This window comes from Gordionus sp. m RMFG-2023, chromosome 2 (assembly GCF_954871325.1).
Source record: "Gordionus sp. m RMFG-2023 chromosome 2, tfGorSpeb1-WG-v2, whole genome shotgun sequence".
NCBI classification, from domain to species: Eukaryota; Metazoa; Nematomorpha; class Gordioida; order Chordodea; family Parachordodidae; genus Gordionus; species Gordionus sp. m RMFG-2023.
The window spans coordinates 27,090,651-27,110,361 of record NC_088776.1 but is presented as its reverse complement, the minus strand read 5'-3'; the positions used below and the strand labels follow the sequence as shown (position 1 = coordinate 27,110,361).

General features: G+C 27.7%; 1 protein-coding gene across 3 annotated transcripts in view; it reads right to left on the bottom strand.

The window, feature by feature from the left end:
• LOC135923842 (lysosomal acid lipase/cholesteryl ester hydrolase-like) overlaps positions 1–14,237 on the bottom strand; it is a 56,390-nt gene extending 42,153 nt beyond the window's left edge. For 2 of the 3 annotated variants that reach the window (XM_065458816.1, XM_065458818.1), the window contains exons 1-2: positions 11,006–11,093; positions 10,913–10,950 (exon numbers count right to left, since the gene is read on the bottom strand). In XM_065458816.1, coding sequence (XP_065314888.1) covers positions 10,913–10,950; positions 11,006–11,072 — 105 coding nt within the window. In that variant the 5' untranslated portion in view covers positions 11,073–11,093. Of the gene's footprint in view, positions 1–10,912; positions 10,951–11,005; positions 11,094–14,189 lie in introns of those variants that run through there. The other variant, XM_065458817.1, reaches the window with a different exon arrangement.
• Positions 14,238–19,711: the final 5,474 nt, after the last annotated feature.

The following is a 19,711-nucleotide window of genomic DNA, read 5'->3' as shown; positions in this document are numbered from 1 at the left end:
ACGTGTTTATCAAACCCGCATACGCAATATTAACCATATCAAACAGCAACTTGGAGAGTAATGGAATCGTTTAACCAAGAAACTGTTGATTGTGCAATCAATTAATGACGAGATAGCTTTAGAGTATTTATTCGAGTTAATGAGGGGCATTTTGTACATCACCTTTAAAGTACAACATTTGACTAAAATTAATTTTAAATGTTCATGTTTTCATGTTTTTGTCTTATTGTAAAATTTAATTAAAGATTTTTAAAAAATAGTTATAATTTTGTTAATCCAACTTAGAATGTGCATAATATTGGACCCTATTAATTGAATTTAGTAGAATTTGCAGAAAACATTGATGAAATATTCTTCTCAATCTATAAATAAATTGAATTATTATTAAAATTGATAAATTTATTGATAAAACAAAAAGGATATTAGTTCAATTGAAACACAAAGTGTTATAGAGTATAAAATAGTAAAATATAAAAATCTACATGACAAAAATTTAAAAAAATATGAATAAAAATCTATAAAATATAAATATAAAGAATTAAAAATATTCTAGAGGCATAGATGTGTGAACGGATATGCAATCGGATCTACATATTTCAAAAGATATTCTCTACCTGAGATAAAGATTTTCCTTGGCGAAGACATAAGAGTTTTATTTCCTAGAGTAGTGTTGCTTTAATGCCAAAGTTGCCTAGGGTGGTAGTGACAAAAGTAAAATATGACATTTTCTAAAAAAGAATGTTTGAAGCGTTTCAAAATTTTGAAGTCCGTGATTGAAGTGATGTGTTGATTTGAGTTAGCGAGTATATACAGGTATAGCCCCAAACTAAAGATAGTCCTCTAATCCAAGGAGTGGAAATTATACCATCTGAACGTTTGTTTTCTAAGGTATTGAGTCCTACACGTTCTAGCGTTGATTGAATGAGCGTAATAGATAGGATCTTTTGTATGAGAACATTTATTGAAAGATGACACGAATGTCTGACTTTTTAATATCTGTAATATAATGAATGGATCAACTTGGATCTTGTGTTGAGATGGAGGCCAATTGAGATCTGTAGTTCTTCTGTGGATAGATAAGTGTCAAGATTTTTACTTAATTGTCATTTTGTCTTATAACATAAGCAATAAGATGATTTAATTTTTACCCTTTATTAATATGTAATCACAAATCAATATATCACAAATATAAAATATAAATGCAAGAAATATGGGCATTCGCTTTAAAAATAGAAAGAATCCGAAATTCCATATTTTAAACACATCAATGAACTCGTTTTTTTAATATCTTCATTTATCTTTGAGAGGTACGGTGTTTCCCCATTACGCCTTGAAAATATAGGACCTTATGTTTGTGCATATTATCTATGACCCCCTTTAAAAATTTTCAAAACTTCCTGAGTAAACATTGGCATAGGGATTCCAAATGCAGCCTTCAACACAATTTGTTGTTCAGACGACACCATCTAACGTATAATTAATTTTGTTGTTCTACAATTTTTCATTAGAGAGAAGGAGCTGCAAAATTATTTTGTTGTTCTATAATTTATAACAAAATTTTTACTAGGATTTCTTCGAATATGGGTCTTCTCAATAGGAAATATGCTGAGTCTTTAATTTCTTCCAATATTTCTGCTAAAATTTCAAGTGCATTTCCAAGATCAACTTTAAGACACAAGGGTTAATCTAAAGTCATCATTAGACTCATAGACTTCTTTTAGTCCCAAATTTATTTTTCTATTCACTTTATAGATGGAAATAACATTTATCGGTGCCTGTTCAAAATCTACCAATTTCTTTCCCGAAAGTGCAGCAGGTAATAATTGTTTTAACTCCTAAAATTTAAATTATATTATATTATAATATGTTTACGTCTATTATCCTTGCATACTCATTCGCCAAATCAAATCAACACATCTTATTAATCATGGCCGCCGAAACTTCAAGTTTTACGTTTTGTCGCTTATATTCTAGGTAACTTTAGCAATGAAGCATCACTTTTCCTGAAACTTTAGAAAATTCTTGTATATCTTCGGCGATCCCTGGAAATATCTTTATCTTTAGATCTAATTGCATATCGATTCACGGATTTATGCCTCTATAAAATTTTTAACTTTTTATAATTCTTTATATTTACATTTTAAAGATTTTTAATCATTTTTTTTTTAATTTTAATATTTTTTCAATTTTCGTCTTTATATATTGCTATTTTAATTAATTTACTTTATATATTTTTTTAATTTAAAAATCTTTTAGAATAATAAAAAAAATATAAATTTTTTTAGTTTAATAAATAAATTAAATCGCGTGATTAAAGTGTAGGATGAGAAAATGTTGCGTGATAAATCGCTTGATAAAGTATCGCTTGATAAAATGTTGCGTGACAAAGTTTGGCGTTATCAAATGACTGAATGATAAAGTGTCGTTGTGATAAAATGTCGCCATGATAAAGTGTCGCTAGACAAAAAATCTGATAGGAAATTTGTGTATTTAATTTTTTTATAAAAGTATGAGAAAAACTAAAGCAAAAACAAGTTCCCTAAAAATCATTTATTTATTTTGGATTTAAATTAAAAATTGTAAAAAAAGGTTTTCTTTTGAAAATGTTTGGCAACGATTCATATCTTATCACCAATAGTTCCTTAACTATGGACTATATGCGGCTTGGGGCCTAGATTAAATTTGCCTTCGATTAAATTCTAAAAAAATTGGTAAATTTAAAACATATTATTTAATTTCATCGTCTTCCCTTTATGTCATCTAACTAAGCAGAGGTAGTAAAATATAATAAGGCATTATGATGGCTAAAAAGATTACACTTACCTTTGCCTTGTCTACCCTATTGGGTTAAGGCACTTCATCGGTATTAATAAAGCACGAAATATTGGCAACAATTATAGAAAACTCTTTTGCACACGCAGAGATGCCTAAACGAGTTTATGATTTTGGTTTCGATTTTTTATTATTTTAAAAGCAGATACGTTATGAGAGGTAAAAAATTTTTTTAATATTTTTATTGCTCTCGTGAAATTAAAGATTTATAGTATTCTCTTTAATTTATTTATAGGGAGGAAAGTGGGAGGGGGGGGGGGTTTAATGACATTCTTGCGATCACTTTTTATCTCCTAAGCTTTATCTTGATTGATGTTTCTTTACAATTTTCTCTACTTTTTTTGAAGTAATTTCTTTAAAACTTAATAGCCAGCCCATAAGAGGTCAAAATTGTATCTTTTATTGCTCTGATTCCATCTTTATTTATTTAGGGTTTCAACCAGGCTGCTCAAACAGATGTGTATCACGATTCAGTTCCATTCCGATTCTTAGTTCAACATTTTTAAACCATTTCGGTTATTTTGAACTAATTTATGCCTTTCATTTAATTTTAGAAATTCTCAAATCTTTTCGATTCGTTTTACATAATTTTTGAAATTTTTAAGATTACTCATAATATTATTTAATTGACCCTTATTAATCTAAAAAAAATAGTTCAAAAACTTTTAATTTAAGTTGAATTTCCTTATTTTATTATAAAACAGGCATAGGAAATAACAAATTAAATATAACACAGTCACATATAAATTTGTCAAATTTTTTTATAATATTTTAAAATAACTAATCATTTTTTTTAAATATTTTAATTTATATTAGAGATCTGCAAAAGTAGGTACAGCCCGAACTGGCATCACGCCGGGCCGGGTCTATTTTTTAATAAACAATCGGGTTTGGGCTGGGCCGGTCTTAATATTTTTAAAGAAAATTCAGGCCGGGTCGTGTCGGGCCTTAGAAATTTTTAGAATATATCTAACTAAATTCATCAATTTTATGTTGTATTATTTATGTAAAATAAAAATATTTGATTTTATTTATAGAAACTAGATGCCATATAACATATATCGTTTATTTTGATTAATTATAAAAATTAATTTCTATATTTAAATAAATTCTAAAAAATTTTGGGTTCGGGCCGGGCTTGAAAAATTAGGTCCGATGCAGATCACTAATTTATATATTAATTAACCATTATAGCAAATTATGATAATGAGAACAAAATCCTTATAAAATAATCTCAATAAAAAATTCTTGTAAAAAAACCCCGGAGGCAAAAAAAAACCTCGGAAAACCCATGGAAACCTTACCCCCGGAAAAAACCCCTGGGGTTTGAATATAAAAGTGTTCAAACCGGTTTTTAGAGGTTCAAACAGAACCGATATTTTAATTTTTACGAACTGAACCTGAACCTTGAACCGTTTTTTATCCGAACCTGAACCCGAACCGAACTGATTATTTCTTATGATTATTTTTTTCAATATATTTATTAAGTAAACTAAATTTGACTAAATTTTATAATAAGATATTTTTATATTATTAGATAAGGCATAATTTCTTTAATTATGTATAAAATATTTTTAATATTAATTATTATATAGGTTAACTCTAATATTAAAAGCAATCGCTCTAATAAAATCTGGCAGGTCACGCACTCCATCAAAGTATTCCTCGCAAAATCGTTTTAGCCGAAATTGGGTATTATAGCTTTGCAATTTTTTAATCAGTGTCAATCTAACAACGCGTCATCGTTCGAGTTTGATCTCATCGGACGCTCCCTCGCATTTCATCTTTTTAATCAATCAATAGATTGTGGATGTTATTTCTACCTAAGTTAGGAAACCGATTGTTCTATCCCTCACATGATTGTTAGTGCTTTTTTGTCATATAGGGTACTCTGATTCACGTTCCACCGGTGGAGAATCGAGGCTCATTCGACTGTCAAAATAATAGAGAATATCTTTCTATGGTTAGAATAACAGCTCAAATATCATTGCATCGGCTTTATCACATTAGAAAATAAAAGCTAGGCCGTCCATCATGCTACAAAAGAAGCTTAGAGTCATAGGTCCTGCATTAGATTTTCAAACCAGGCTTATAGATTTTTCTATTTGTACTTTGACAGAAATAGTAAAAGCACCCTCTGATTAAGATATGATCACTTAATTAGCGCTCATATTATATTTATTTGAAATCCATCTATATATATATAATGGATCTGGGAATAATTCGCTTTCCTGACAATTAGTGATAATTATTTCGAATATTTTTTCTTACGTATTTTACGTTTATTTTTGGAGTATACACAATAAACAACTGTGGTAAAAAATAATATTTATTGAAATGACATATAATTTAATAAATAATTGGAGGCATAGCAAAATTCCCATCCATATACCCTGGCGTCATATTGGTTAATAATTTGAATGATTCATCTGTTGCAAACATTATTATCTTTTCTTCAGCATGTGGGCCATTATAAAATGATTAAAATCTGTTAGAGTGGGGAGCACAATTTTCCTAATCACCTATAATAGGTAAATATCCAAACTAATATCTTCAATAACTAGGCCTTCTAAATTCTCACGATATGAAGGGGTGTGATTTGTCTTATGATTTCTTAAAGTTCTCTTTATTAACTCTTCTGATAATAGTATGACTGAATCCTTAATTTTACAAGTTCCTCTGCATATGAAGAGGTTTTCCTAAAGAGTTTGCATATTACTTCTTTGTGTTAGAAACGGTTCATTGTCAATCAATATTTTATGAATGAGTATGAGTTTTTTCAAGTACCGGATCTTGCTTTTGGAATGTTGAAGATAATATATCTAAAAAGGAATAATTTAAGAAGCGTCATTTGGTAATTTTAAGCTAGGTAAATCATCTTATCACACATATGTACTCATCAATCATCAAAGAAAACCTTGGAAATTCTACAGTCAGCTTCAATTTGAATCTCTAATTTTCGTTTAATATGCCTACCTCGTCGCACTAGGTCAACCGGCACACAGCATTGACATAAATAAACGGCAGGTATCGGCAATTAAAAAATAAAGTAAACCAAGGATAGCAGAGATGAGGAAATTTATTAGGAATGTTCTTTGATAAAGGAATCCCCCAAAAAGGGAAAATATACAGCTTCATAGCACAAACAACTAACCTACATCTGAAACATGGCCAAGTAAAGAATTAGATGAGAGAAGTTAAGAGAATGTTGATAAATATTAGAGATAGCAAAAAAGAATAAGCTACGAAAATTACGAAATACAAATATATTATGAAATATAATGGTAGTACCTATTAAACAAAGGTCATGGTGAACAGACTTAGGTAGTATGGACATACGATGAAATGACCTAAAAACTACATAGGATACAAGAATAAGAGTCTGAAAGTAATGGGTAAACGAAAGTGAATAAGACTAAAACTCCAATGGGCCCACAAAGTTAAATTCAATATCATAAAGTTTAAATTGAATAAAATGGATTGTATGAAAAATAAAATGGAAAGAAATATTGAAGGAGCTTGCCACCTGAAAAGGTTAAAAAGAAGAAAAGAATTATTTTCAAATGATATTTTTTTAACTTAAATATAATATTTGTTGTAAATTGTAATATTATAATTAAAATGCTAATATATTATTTTTTTGTCTTTTATATACCTCACAATAAAGATTAGTATATCATTGCACAAATAATATGCCTTTATTCTTAAGTAAAAATTTTATAAAATGTTTTTTTTCTGGGAGATTTTCAGGTGGGAAGGGGGGGGGGGGGTCTGGAGATTTTTCCCAGGGTTTTTTAGGGAGAGTTTTCCTGGGGGTTTTGGGCGATTCCTCAAGTATTTATTGTATAATATACATTATTATAAAAATATTAAACAAGAGAAACAGTTCTAAATGAACATAAGGTAATTATATTAAAATTACAAATGTAACACAGCCAAAATGGGCAATTATATATACTGAAGAACAGATAATATTAATAAAATTCGATTATTAAGTATATTTTAATAAATTTAATAATTTTATAAAAACAAAATTGGGAGGGAGATTTTTAATCATTTAGGGCAATTGAATTAATAAACCCAAAGTTTGTCTAGATATTGATATCTTTTGTCTTAAATAGCAACCTTTGCGAGGCTCTACCAAATTTTTCTAATTTGATGACCGTCTTTGAAATTCTTCGCCAAGTTACCCTATGTTTTTAGGGTTGAACTTACTTGGTATGAAAATATAAATTATGAGTCAGCTGAATATTCAGCAATTTTTAAATTCTGGGTTTATTGTATCTTTTTCGATATTGGAAAGGAATTGGTGTCTATGCATGAAATCCCATATTATGTTTCCTTGTATCTATGGAATTCGTGTAGGGAATAGATTAATAGTTTCTAATGAAGTGATAAATTCTGCCAAACTCAATGCGAACGCTATTAATTATCGTATTTAACACATCTCGTTTGCACGAGGATTGCGATTACAATGTAAAGGATGCAATGCCAAACTGTCATCGCCAGTTCGGAATTTTCTGAATCTATATGATAACGTTCGTGTACCAGATACTTAATAAGTTCAATGAATGAGGATCTATGGTCAACGGTGTAAAACTCGAAATAAGGTAATCAACGGATTTTTTCACAAGTAAATGTCTTGTAGGATTCTGAAATTTTGCTGTATTTGCAACAGACTTGTTCCATTCCGTTCTGGCCATACTTGAGAAAGGATCGAGCTATAGGTGTTGGTTAATTCTGCACTTGTAGGTTTGTGTTAAAAGCACAGATTGAGATAGATAGTAAAGCTTAAACCGAGACCATCATGTTTGGAAGGCAGCGTGGCTTGATGCCGAACAATGTCTGTGAACTAAATGTTTATATAATCACTAAGAATATTCCAGCTTTTGCACTAGATGCGATTTCTCCAAATATATTGGGCTTGTTTAAATTTTGGAAAATATTATCCATATTGTCAAAGAAATTTGTTATACACTTCTCACCAATAGAATAATTTAAATGGGGTAAATTTTTTAGCTTTGTATGGTTGAACTTAGTTATGTCAAACTACTCATTTTCGCCATTTTACCCTGGGTACAGGGTAAAGTGGATAAGCACTGGGGTAAAGTGGTTAAAATTATTTGACATATATTTATCGTTTATTTAACAAAAATTACAAATTTAAGATATATTTATGATTTTTATTTACAAACTAATCAATACAATAAGGACATGTAAAGTAATTATCATATCAAGGCACATTGTACATTTTAACCAATCATCGCCTTCGCCACTATTTTTATAGTTTTTATTGCAATAACACATAAACAATTTCATATCTTTTTTCTTCTCTGAAGAAATAATTTCAATATTGATTTGGTAACTTTATTAGTAATGCTCAATTGAAATATATAATATATTTATTAATTAATACTCAATTCAAATAAAACAATATAATTTAATTACTTGTTTAGGCGTTAATCCCATAAATGACCTACTTGCTTCTAATATGGTAATCACAAAATCTAGATTTTTCTTCATTTGTAAATATTTGTTTATGATCTGAACTTTTAATACCAATTTTATATCTTCTTCTCAATGTTGTATAAGGTATTTTATATCTTTTAGCAGACAAATTCAATGAAGTGTTACTGTTATTTTATATTTTATGACTTCATCTATTATACTTACATCTCTGAATATGGTTTTTTTTTCTTTTATAATTTCTCATTATTTGATTGATACAAAAAAAATTATAATAAATGAATGAATGAAAAATTTAATGTGAATAATTATATATTTTAACCGTTTTACCCATAACAGCTTTACCCCAAGGTGACTTATATTATAAATATCGTTATTGCGTGACTTTTAATATAGCTATAAATGTCAAATAAATTTTATTTTATAGTTAATACATTAAGGAACATGTGTGCCCCAAATTTTAAATCCTGAGGATATGTATATTTTAAAAGCAAAATATACTAGAGAATGATTTTTATACTTTTTGGGTAAAAAACAGTTTTTTGACAAAATATAAAAAACCAGGTAAGTTTTTTAATAGGTAAGAAATTAGATATAAAAATACATCTTCACACCAAATTTAAAATCTTTGTGCTCAAGGGTTAAAAAGTTATTCGCGTTAACATTGTTACCCCGTCAATCGCTTTACCCCGGTCTCCCCTACCATAAATCCAGAAACATTTTTGATGTTGTTTATCAGCTCATGTATTCCCACCCAAATATGGAACCCTGCTAAATGTCTTCACTAGTGGATTATATATGTCGACCAAATATTAAATGGGATAGTTTTTTTTTTATAAGAGGAAAGAATATAGTTGGTAAAGATTGGTAAATACTTTATCAATTGTTAAATGAATACATTTATATTATATGTATTGCTGAAATCAATTTTAACTAAATATTGAGCTATCGTAACATTTTGAACAAAAATATATATAATTATAAAACAGTTATAAATCGAAAAGTCTCGGTTCTCTCCTTTCCAAATTTTATATTAACCGTTCAGTTCCGGTTCGAAAAATTATAACAATTTATTTCGACTTTGCGGTTCGGTTCGACACCATGGCTTCAACTCTATTCTTTTGCCTACTTCTCATTTCCTAAGCTTAATTTTGATTTTTTTTAACAATATTTCACGGCCATAGTTCGTTAACTCTTAGTAGTTAGCATAAGAGATCAGAAAAAATTATCTTAAATTTTATTGCTTAATAGATTCTAGATTTACATTCTTTCTTGGGGTTTCTAACTCCATTCTTTCATCCATTTCTCATCTACTAAGATTAATTGCTATAACATGATATGATATAATTTTAATAAATAATTGAGTTATAAATTGTGTTAAAATAAAAATAATCTAATAGATTTTAAAAATTTGATAACAGATTATTTGGGATTTTTATATTATGTCGTATTGGGGTATGGAATCCGTGGGGATTCGGAATCTCTCGACTTTAAATCCTCTACCGAAGGAGATTTAAAAAATTTTTAAATCCTATTTAACTGGAAACAGACATTTTAGCATGTCTAGATTATTTACTCTATAAATTTCAGTCAATTTCCGCAGTAGTCATTTTAGTTTTTTAATCTATATGAAAAATTAATATAAATTAGGAATGAAAAAATTGTTTGAAATTTAGAGTTTGGCTACTCTATACATGCTGAAATAAAATTCCTGTGAAATCAGATTTTTAAAATTTTAAAATCGCCCTTAGTAAATGATTTAAAATCGAGTTTCTGAATCCTCATGGATTCCATATCCCAATACGACATATACATACAAATTATCAATAAAAAGTGTTTCGCTTCATTTGGATATGAGTAAACCCGGCATCGGGTTGTCTCATAGGCGTAGTTGCTCATCAGAAGTTTCCTAGGAGAGATTTATGATGACTTTGCCCCATATGCTTTTGTTAATTTTTGGTTCAAAGCTTTCCCCTGCCTTCATCAAGTCAGGAGCGTAGTCAGGAATTTTTTAAGGGACTTTTATATATTATAATGATTATTTATGGAATATTAGAAAAGAACTGATCATCATACATTTATTATAACTAATCATATTTTAAAAAATGGCACTTAATAGAATATCGAAAAATTCAAAATTTTTAAGAGCAAATATAATAATGTTAAAAAATATTATAATAAGATATATTTTTTATTCTCAAGAGTGGTTTATTTATTTATTACTATACTAAGTAGGCTTCTGGACTTGGAAATAGAGTAGGAAATGTCTATCTTATATGGAAGAAGAAATTTTTATGATTTATTCAAGCTTGTAGAAACAAGTTAGTCTAGTGATTCTATAAAAAATAGTTACATCCAGGAACTTCTACACCTTCCTTAGTCAATAACGACGTTAACGCTTAGAAATTTCACCCCCTGGGCCTTCTCACTCTAAAATTTACTTCCCTTTAACATTTTACCTTCCCTCCTCCTACCAAATTAAAATTAGCAAGAAGAAGAAAAAATGAACGATAACGTCTTTATAGATACCTAACCCCCTCCAATAACTTTAATGACGATTTTGCGTTATAATCCTACCAGTTATAAATTTATACCCTTATAAAATGTAACTTACAACATTCATTGTAACTTCTGGATCTAATTTTTGAATTTCTAGGATATGATGAGAATGATTTTTAGGAATACTTATATTCGATATTAAGATTACTTGACAATGACATGGTTATGGAATATAGTATTTGAGTTAAAATAATCATGATTGTTGTTAAATTCATTTCAAAAATATGATGGTGAGAAATTTATTATAATTTTAACAAATAAAATAACATGTGTTTGTATTGTTTCAAATGAGTTATTTACATTAAATATTTTTGTATTTAGAGATATTTATTTATTAATCATTACTATCCTTCATTTTAGTGTTGTTAAATAGTCGAGTTTTTTCGACTTTGAACTCGAGCCGGAGTCGTAAAATACGGCTTAGACTCGAGCGGCTCACCGTTTGAGCCGAATCCTGAGCCGACTCCCGAGCCGATATCTGAGCCGACCCTCGAGCCGATTTTATATTTAAAAAAATATTATATATAAAAAAAAGAAATCAACAAATTATTATTTTATATATATAATCACCAGAGTTGTTAAAAGAGACTTTTAAATGGATCTAGATACAGATACTTCAAAAAATTAATCTTTGGACCTTTAATATTCGGTTACATTTAAATTCGGTGGCAAATATTTTTTCTTAATCCTAGGAGGATCACATATACATGTGATTTTATTTATAGAAAGTAGACGCTAAATAACATATATCGTTTATTTTGAGTACTTATAAAAATTAATTTCCATATTTAAATAAAAATTAATTTAAATTCAATCATTTAAAGAAATGCATCGAATTCCATCTTCAATGAACTTTGTGGTGTAAGATAAAAATTTGAAAAATTGTATCCAGGGACCCGGAGTGAACCGTAACGAACCGTTAAACCATTATAAACCGTTATAATTATCTGAACCATAACCGAACCGATATAATTATTTTTTGAAGGAGTAAAAAGAACCTTTATAAAAAAATGTTAAACCGGTTCAGTTTTTATATTTTAGAAATGGAGATTATTTGAATATCCAGATTTATATAAACTTGCTCTTATAGTACTGGCGTTTCCCGCAACACAAGTTTCTGTAGAAAGAGCCTTTTCGGGGCTAAAATTTATGTTATCGTCACAACGAACAAAAAGTAGATCCATTTATATTAGAAAATATATAACTTATACGTTCAAATAATATATTTAAAAATGAGTTATTTTGAATCATATATATTTTTTTTATATATAATTCATAGATGCTTATAATAAATAAATTAGATGATGGTGTTGTTGCTTCAATAAAAAAAAATTTCTAACCGTTATGAACCTTTATAAATAGCTGAACCGAACCTTTACAAATTTTTTCTTAAAAACCGTAACCAAAACGTAACCATTATAATTTTTTACATACTGAACCGTAACCAAACTGAATCGTTATAAATAACGGTTCGGATCCCTGGTGAAATAACTCCTCAAATGGGGGGGGGGTCAAGTCCTATAAAAGTTTTGGAGCCCCTTTACCCCCTTTTAATTGGATTAATTTTTTTCTTCTAATTTTAGATGAATTTTTGCTACTATACCAATTTTAATAAATTTGAAAATCTAGCAGCGTCATTGATATTCAGAAACCGGAATTGCTAAAAGTCGATTTTATATTCATGTTTTATGTTATCCATAAATTTGTGGAAAAGTCATACATATTAATGAATAATTTCTTAGAGAATCGAGCTATGTTGGCACACTTCTTTAAACATTTATAAATTTACATATTAGGTTTCTTATAATTTCTATAAAGCGACCACATTTGTAAGTCACGAATTGAATTGTGGCAAATAGGTGGTAAATTTCAAGTTTTTAAAAGTTTTTTAAAAAATTATCAACAAGTACAATAATTATGAATGTTTTTTTTCACATTACGAAAATGTGTTACAACAAAACAAATCATATTATGGATGGGTTTTTTTTAATTTAATCTTCAACATGTTTGATTAGTAACTTAACTTATTAATTTTTATATTTTTTAGATAACTTATTATTTACTTTTTATATTATTTTTTGTTTTTGTACATCTTATTACATTACATTTTATATTATTATTTATTATTTTTCACTTGATTTATTTTAACATCTATTGTTATTTGATTTGAACATATTGTTTGATATCTCATGTTTTTTTTAACATTTCATTTATGTAAAAATATTCAAAAGAGAAATTTTATAATATTTTGAATGATTAGTGTTAGCTTAAGGAAACCATAAGCACAATTATGTGCCATAAAGAATGGATATTGCTAAGAACATTTTTTTAGATATCAGTTCAAAATTGTAAGGATATTTTTATCATGTAAAGGAATATATAAATCCTTGCTTAGCCATGAGGCCCATTATTTATTAAAAACAATACAATTGAAGCACACAAATATTTTAAGAAAATAAATTTATTCGCTAACTTTTAATGAATAAATAAGTTTAATCTTAAAAATTTTTTTTAAGATAAATATTCATTTTAAAAGAGAATTTGCTCAAAGAACGATAAAATAAGAGTTTCTATTCGAGAACAGCGAACTCTGTATATATAAGTATGAAAAAATTGTATCTGTAAGTCGGCTCATTGAGCCGCTAGAGACAGCCGTTTTTTACGACTAATAACTCGAGTCGCGGCTTAGCCGTTTAACAGCACTACTTCATTTATTCTCTTAACTCTTAGGAAGAATCAGAAATGTTTAGGTATGGAAACATAAAATTATTTTTTTCTTCTGATATTATAATTTGAAGCATAAGGCTCGTATCCAGAATTTACTTTAAATATTGAAGCAATTTTTGTTAAACGTTAATAATTTATTAGAACTTCATCTTACAAAATTTATTAGAATTGATTATATTTAAAGATCGAACATAAATAATAAAGTGGTTGATCACCAATTCAGAGTGTTGTAATAAATATTCGATAAATTTATATTTAAAGATTTCGAACACAAATAATAAAATGGTTGATCACAGTGTTGTGATAAATAATAGATTAATTTGAATATTTATATTTATGATTATTATAATTTATATTTAGGGAGTTCATAAAATGTAGACCTAATATATTATTCAAAATTATCATTCATAGACTATTATGTAAAATAATGTGTTAGAATTATTAATTTTTTAAAGGAATTTTATAGTTTTTTTTAATTCTTTTTAACTATTTGATTAAATATGGTTGATAACTTAAGTAAATTTATAGTATCTTTAAATATTTTTATTATTATATTAATTTAAAAAAATAAACAAATACAAAATATTGGATAACTTCATTTTTACTCCAATCGCCATTTTCACCAGTAGATATTTTTCTTCTAAGACTTTCGATTTTTAAGGGCCCATAAAATATTTATTCACACAGGTGGCCAAAGAATTCCATTTCTTAAGACAAAAAACGTGTTGCCCCAAAATTCTTAAAATGTTAATATAATATAGAAAATATTTCGTCAAAATCACGAAAATGTAAAAAAAAATATAGAAAATATTTGGCCAAAATCACGAAAATGTAAAATATTTGGACAAAAACACGAAAATGAAAAAAATCACGAAAATGTAAAAAAAATAAGAAAATATATGGCCAAAATCACGAAAAAAAATAAATATTGTTGATAACTTTTAGTTTCTGAGCAGATATAATTAGATTGAGCATCTTTAATTAATAAATATATATATATACTTACACATTTAGAATCCTCATTTAAATTTTAAATTTGCAATTTAATGATATAATATATATCAATATATATTATTTACTTTAAAAAAAATTACTTTTTTAATTAACATAAATATTTTTGTATACATTAAAAATATAAAAATTTATATATATTCGGAATCACCATCAAATTTGTAGTATCGATATATAATATAGTGATCTGCATAGAGCCTAATCGAATAAAAATTAATTGTTCACCCGGTCTGGCCCTAATTTATTTAAATATAGAAAAATTTAGTGCAGTAAACATTTTACTTGTTCGCGTTCAACGTTTATTGACAAAAATCGAACGCATTCACGTTCGTTCAAATTTTATGATAAATTTTTTTTTATATTTAATTTAATATAAATAAATGTCTTATAAATTTTAACACAATATATTAACCATGTTAAAAAATAATATAGTTTTATTTGGAAATATAATTATAACTGCAATATAATATAGTGAATAAAAAGATAATTTTATTTATAAAATTCTTCTTATTAATTCTGAATAACAATTGTTCTTCAAAATTTTCGTCTGATGGAACCTTGGCAGTTAATATGGCATTAGCTGTACTAAAAACGCGCTCTACAGGCCACACTCTGACAGCGTTTTGCATAGATTTTCATGATTTAACATTATCAATAGCTCTACCAAAATGCACGAATGTGAAGTAGGAGGGTATTTTGTATTTATAACATTTTTGCATAATTATTTTCAGGGCTAATATTGGCTCTAGTATGTTTTTATTTGGTCTGTACGACATATGTATTGGGCAAAAGATGAAGTGTAGATGATATGATTTTATTTTTTAAGAGGACCATAAAAATCTTTGAGACACAGGATGTGAGAGCTACGGCTCGGTAATAAGTAAATTATTGTAGGTCATTGATTTTAGGGAATACATAAGAAGGATTTGTTCCATTCCACTGGAGTATTTCCGTTCTCCCATATTTTATTGAAGAGGGCTAATAGGTAGGAAGATATTGTCATAGGTGTTATTTTAGGAATTCAGCTGTGATATTATCCAGCCCCGGAGATTTTTTTTCCGTAGTTTTACTACATTTTATATTTTATTTATGGAGAAACCAGACTGGGTTGTGACAAGGTTTGTATTATGTTTGTTGGTAGAATTGTTTTCCTTGAGTCGAGGACCATCATGTAATGATCAAGTCATAATGCTATTATTTCGTCCTGGTCAATGATCACTTTTCCTGTTTCCTAAAACTATAAGGTTTACAGAAATATTTTAATTTTTCATAGGCATCATCAATTTTCTTTCATATCTTTATGGACATCAAAAGCTTTTTTTACTATGTATACTCCTCTATCACTCACCAGTAATCTCTATATGGTTTTCCATAAGTCGTTATTCTAGCCATTCTTCATTTTTAATTTATTTTTTTCTAATGTCATACTAGACACCCATTCTTTCCTTGAAAAAAGATTTACATTTGGCAAACCATCATATGATTCTGCAAGATCATTTTTAGATAGTTTCCAGCATTCTAAGTTTCCGTGCAAAGTTATGTTAGAAGTTAGCGCTTTTCCTAATTAATGCTTGATCAAAAATTATTACATCTTCCTGCGTTTGTAATTTATTGAGTTTACGTATAAAGTTTGTTTTCAAATGATTTGTAAGGTACAGTCGAGTTTTGTCTAATTCTGTTATAATAGCCCCATATTTTTTTTACGGTAATATTAGCTATAAGCTTTCTATGATCCGACAGGTTTATATTAATGATGCCTTAACGCCGCTAAACCACTGTGAATATTAGAGATGAAGAAATCAATTTGGGATTTTTACCGAGCCCTCACGAAGGTTTATGTATTTATTTCTCCGTGGCAAAAAAAGGTATTTTCGATTTTATAATTCTTGTTCCTGCAAAAATCAAGAAGTTTCTTGCTATCCTCGCTATAGGTTTTGTATGGTAGCATACCCGGTGACATTACTGCTAACATATTCTGCTTCTTTACCAATTTATCTGCACGGTAGGGAGTGGATTGTATTTATCATTATATCGATTATTCCTAATCTTTCATTTCTATTTGGTGGAGCATAGATATTTGCTATTATTGTGGGCCTAAAATTTGTGTTTAAATGGAGAAGATCACATCTTTTACGAATTTGATGTTGAATTTATATATTCGTTTATTTATTAGGAATGCTCTCCCAGACCAGCTTTTGGAAGTGGTACCCGAGCAAAATATTTTATAAACATTAAGGTTTGCAGTGTTATTCCTTGGACAGTGGGTTTTTTGAATACTTATAATGTCTACTTTCGCTACTTCTAATCTTAAGAGATAAGTTTGTTTTTTATTCCATTTATATTAAGGAACGCAATTTGTAACTTGCCTGTGAATTTGTTATCCATTTGGTTATACTAACTTTAATCCAAGAAAATTTAATAAAAATCCAGGTGGCGTTAAAGGATTCAGCCCTTATCAGTTAAAAAAATTGAAATATGGAAAAGGAAAAACAGCTGATTAAAAAATTATCAAACCTTTTTCTTAACAAATCTGAATAATATTAAATTTTTCAAATAAATAAAAATAAAGTGTTTTTGAACGAACGTTAAAACGCGTTCGTTAAAAAAGATAAACGCGTTCACGTTCAAAGTTCGTTAAAAATAAAAGGAACGCTATTCGTCATTTTTTATCAAAAAAAACGAACTTCGTTCACGAACGCGTTCACACTAGAAAAATTAAATAATTTTTTTTATTGTTTGCAAGAATTTTATAATGTAATGATATCATATTTAAAATTTTAAGCCCGACCCGGCCCGAAATTTTTAAAAAATATTAGGCCGACCCAGCCCTAACCGAAATTATTTTTTAAAAAACTAGACCCGGCCTGTCCCGTAAAATCTCAAATATAATATTTAGTTTTAAAAAAAGATTATTTAAATTAATATTATATGTCGCTATATATGATTAAATGAGGATTTTAAATATGTAAATTTACATATATATTTATTAATTAAAGATGCACTATCTAATTACAACCTTTGCATTAAAACTGGAAGGTTTAATCAAAACCAAATTTTTTTCATTTTCGTGATTTTGGCCTAATATTTTCTATATTTTATTTTAGATAGAAAACGTTTCCTATATTTCTCTATTTTGGGGTATAACCTAAAAACTTCCAGTTTCTGAGCAAAGATTGTAATTAGATAATTGAACATCTTTAATAATAAATATATATTACGATTCAAAATTTTATTTTATTTTATACCTAACGGCAAAAAAACAGATTTTATATCGTTACATTACAATTTACAATTTTTTATTATTTTATCACTTAAGTTAAAATTTTAGATAATTGAACATCTTTAATAATAAATATATATTATCGATTCAAAATTTTATTTTATTTTATACCTAACGGCAAAAAAAAAGATTTTATATCGTTATTACATTACAATTTACAATTTTTTATTATTTTATCACTTAAGTTAAAATTCAAATTCAAACGAAGAACATTTTTATTTTCGTTTCGCGATCGCGATTGATTATTTTTTTATGATTTATTTTTCAATGGATATAAAAAAAACATTTTTTTGTTAAAACTAGAGTGATTATTTATATTGATGTTCAATGTTTCGCAATGAATAAAAATAGAGAAAAATATTATAGACTACAAATTTAATATTAAACCAACATTGATATTTGACAACCACAAATATATCACCAATTCAGCATTTACATATTTTAAGAATCCTCATTAATGTGTTAATAATATATATATTGATATATAACATTTACTTAAAAAAATTATTTTTAAAATTAATTAAAAATATTTTTGTAAAATTTAAAAAAAAATATAAACAAATTTATATATATTCGGAATCACCATCAAATTTTGAGCATCTTTAATTAATAAATAAATATATATTTGCATATTTAGAATCCTAATTAAAATTTGAAATTTAATATTATATATAGTGTTGTTAAAAGTCGAGTTCACCCGACTCCGACACAAAGTCTCGAGTCATTATTCGAATTAGTCGATTAACTCAAGTTGTGAACTCGAGTCGTGAACTCAAGTCGACTAGAGGACGAATAGTTATATGAACTTCAATCGTCAACTTGAGTCGACTAGAGGACGAATATTTATATGAACTTGAGTCGTCAACTTGAGGACGAATATTTCAAATTAGTTATTATTAATTAAGATATTTGTTCTGTCATTTACATTTTTTTAATTTAGATTTCCAAATTGAATCGTAATACGAATTATATAGTTGAATCGACTAGAGGACGAAAGTTCTATGAAGGACGAATAGTTCTATGAACTTGAGTCATCAATTTGAGTCGACTAGAGGACGAATATTTCAAATTAGTTATTATTAATTCAGATATTTGTAATGTTTTTTTACATTTTTTTACTTAAGTTTAGACTTCCAACCATAGAAGAGTCGACTAGAGGACGAATAGTTCTATGATGAGTCTATAATTTGAGTCAACTAGAGGACGAATATTTTTATGAACTTGAGTCAATCGTCAATTTGAGTCGACTATAGGGACGAATATTTCAAATTTATTATTATTAATTAAAGATATTTGTTCTGTTTTTAGGGATTACCTATATTTTATATCGGATCGGATCGGGCCGATATTTCACCCATTTTAAAATATCGGTTATCGGAGAAAGTAAAATTAGATTTTATTTAATACCCATATCGATATTTTGTGTTGATAAAAATATTTCTGACCCCCCAAGACCTAGACCCGCCTTCTATGAGTGATTATTATTATTACAATAAAAAAATATTTTAATTACCTTTTATTTAATACCTCTATTAAACAATATCATTTTTCGCCCCACTCACCATCCACCCTCTAGAAGTCGTATCCCCCAAGACAAAAAAATGAATACTTTCAATCGAAAGATATTTACTCATATCGATATTTTGTGTTGATAAAAATATTCCCGACCCCCAAGACCTAAATCCCCCCGGTTTGAGGGATTATTATTACAATAAAAAATAGATTTAAATACCCATATCAAAAAAATTATTTTTTGCCTCCCCCCCTTCCATCCACCCTCCAGACCAAGTCACACCCATAATTACCAAAAATGAATACTTTCAATCTAAAGATATT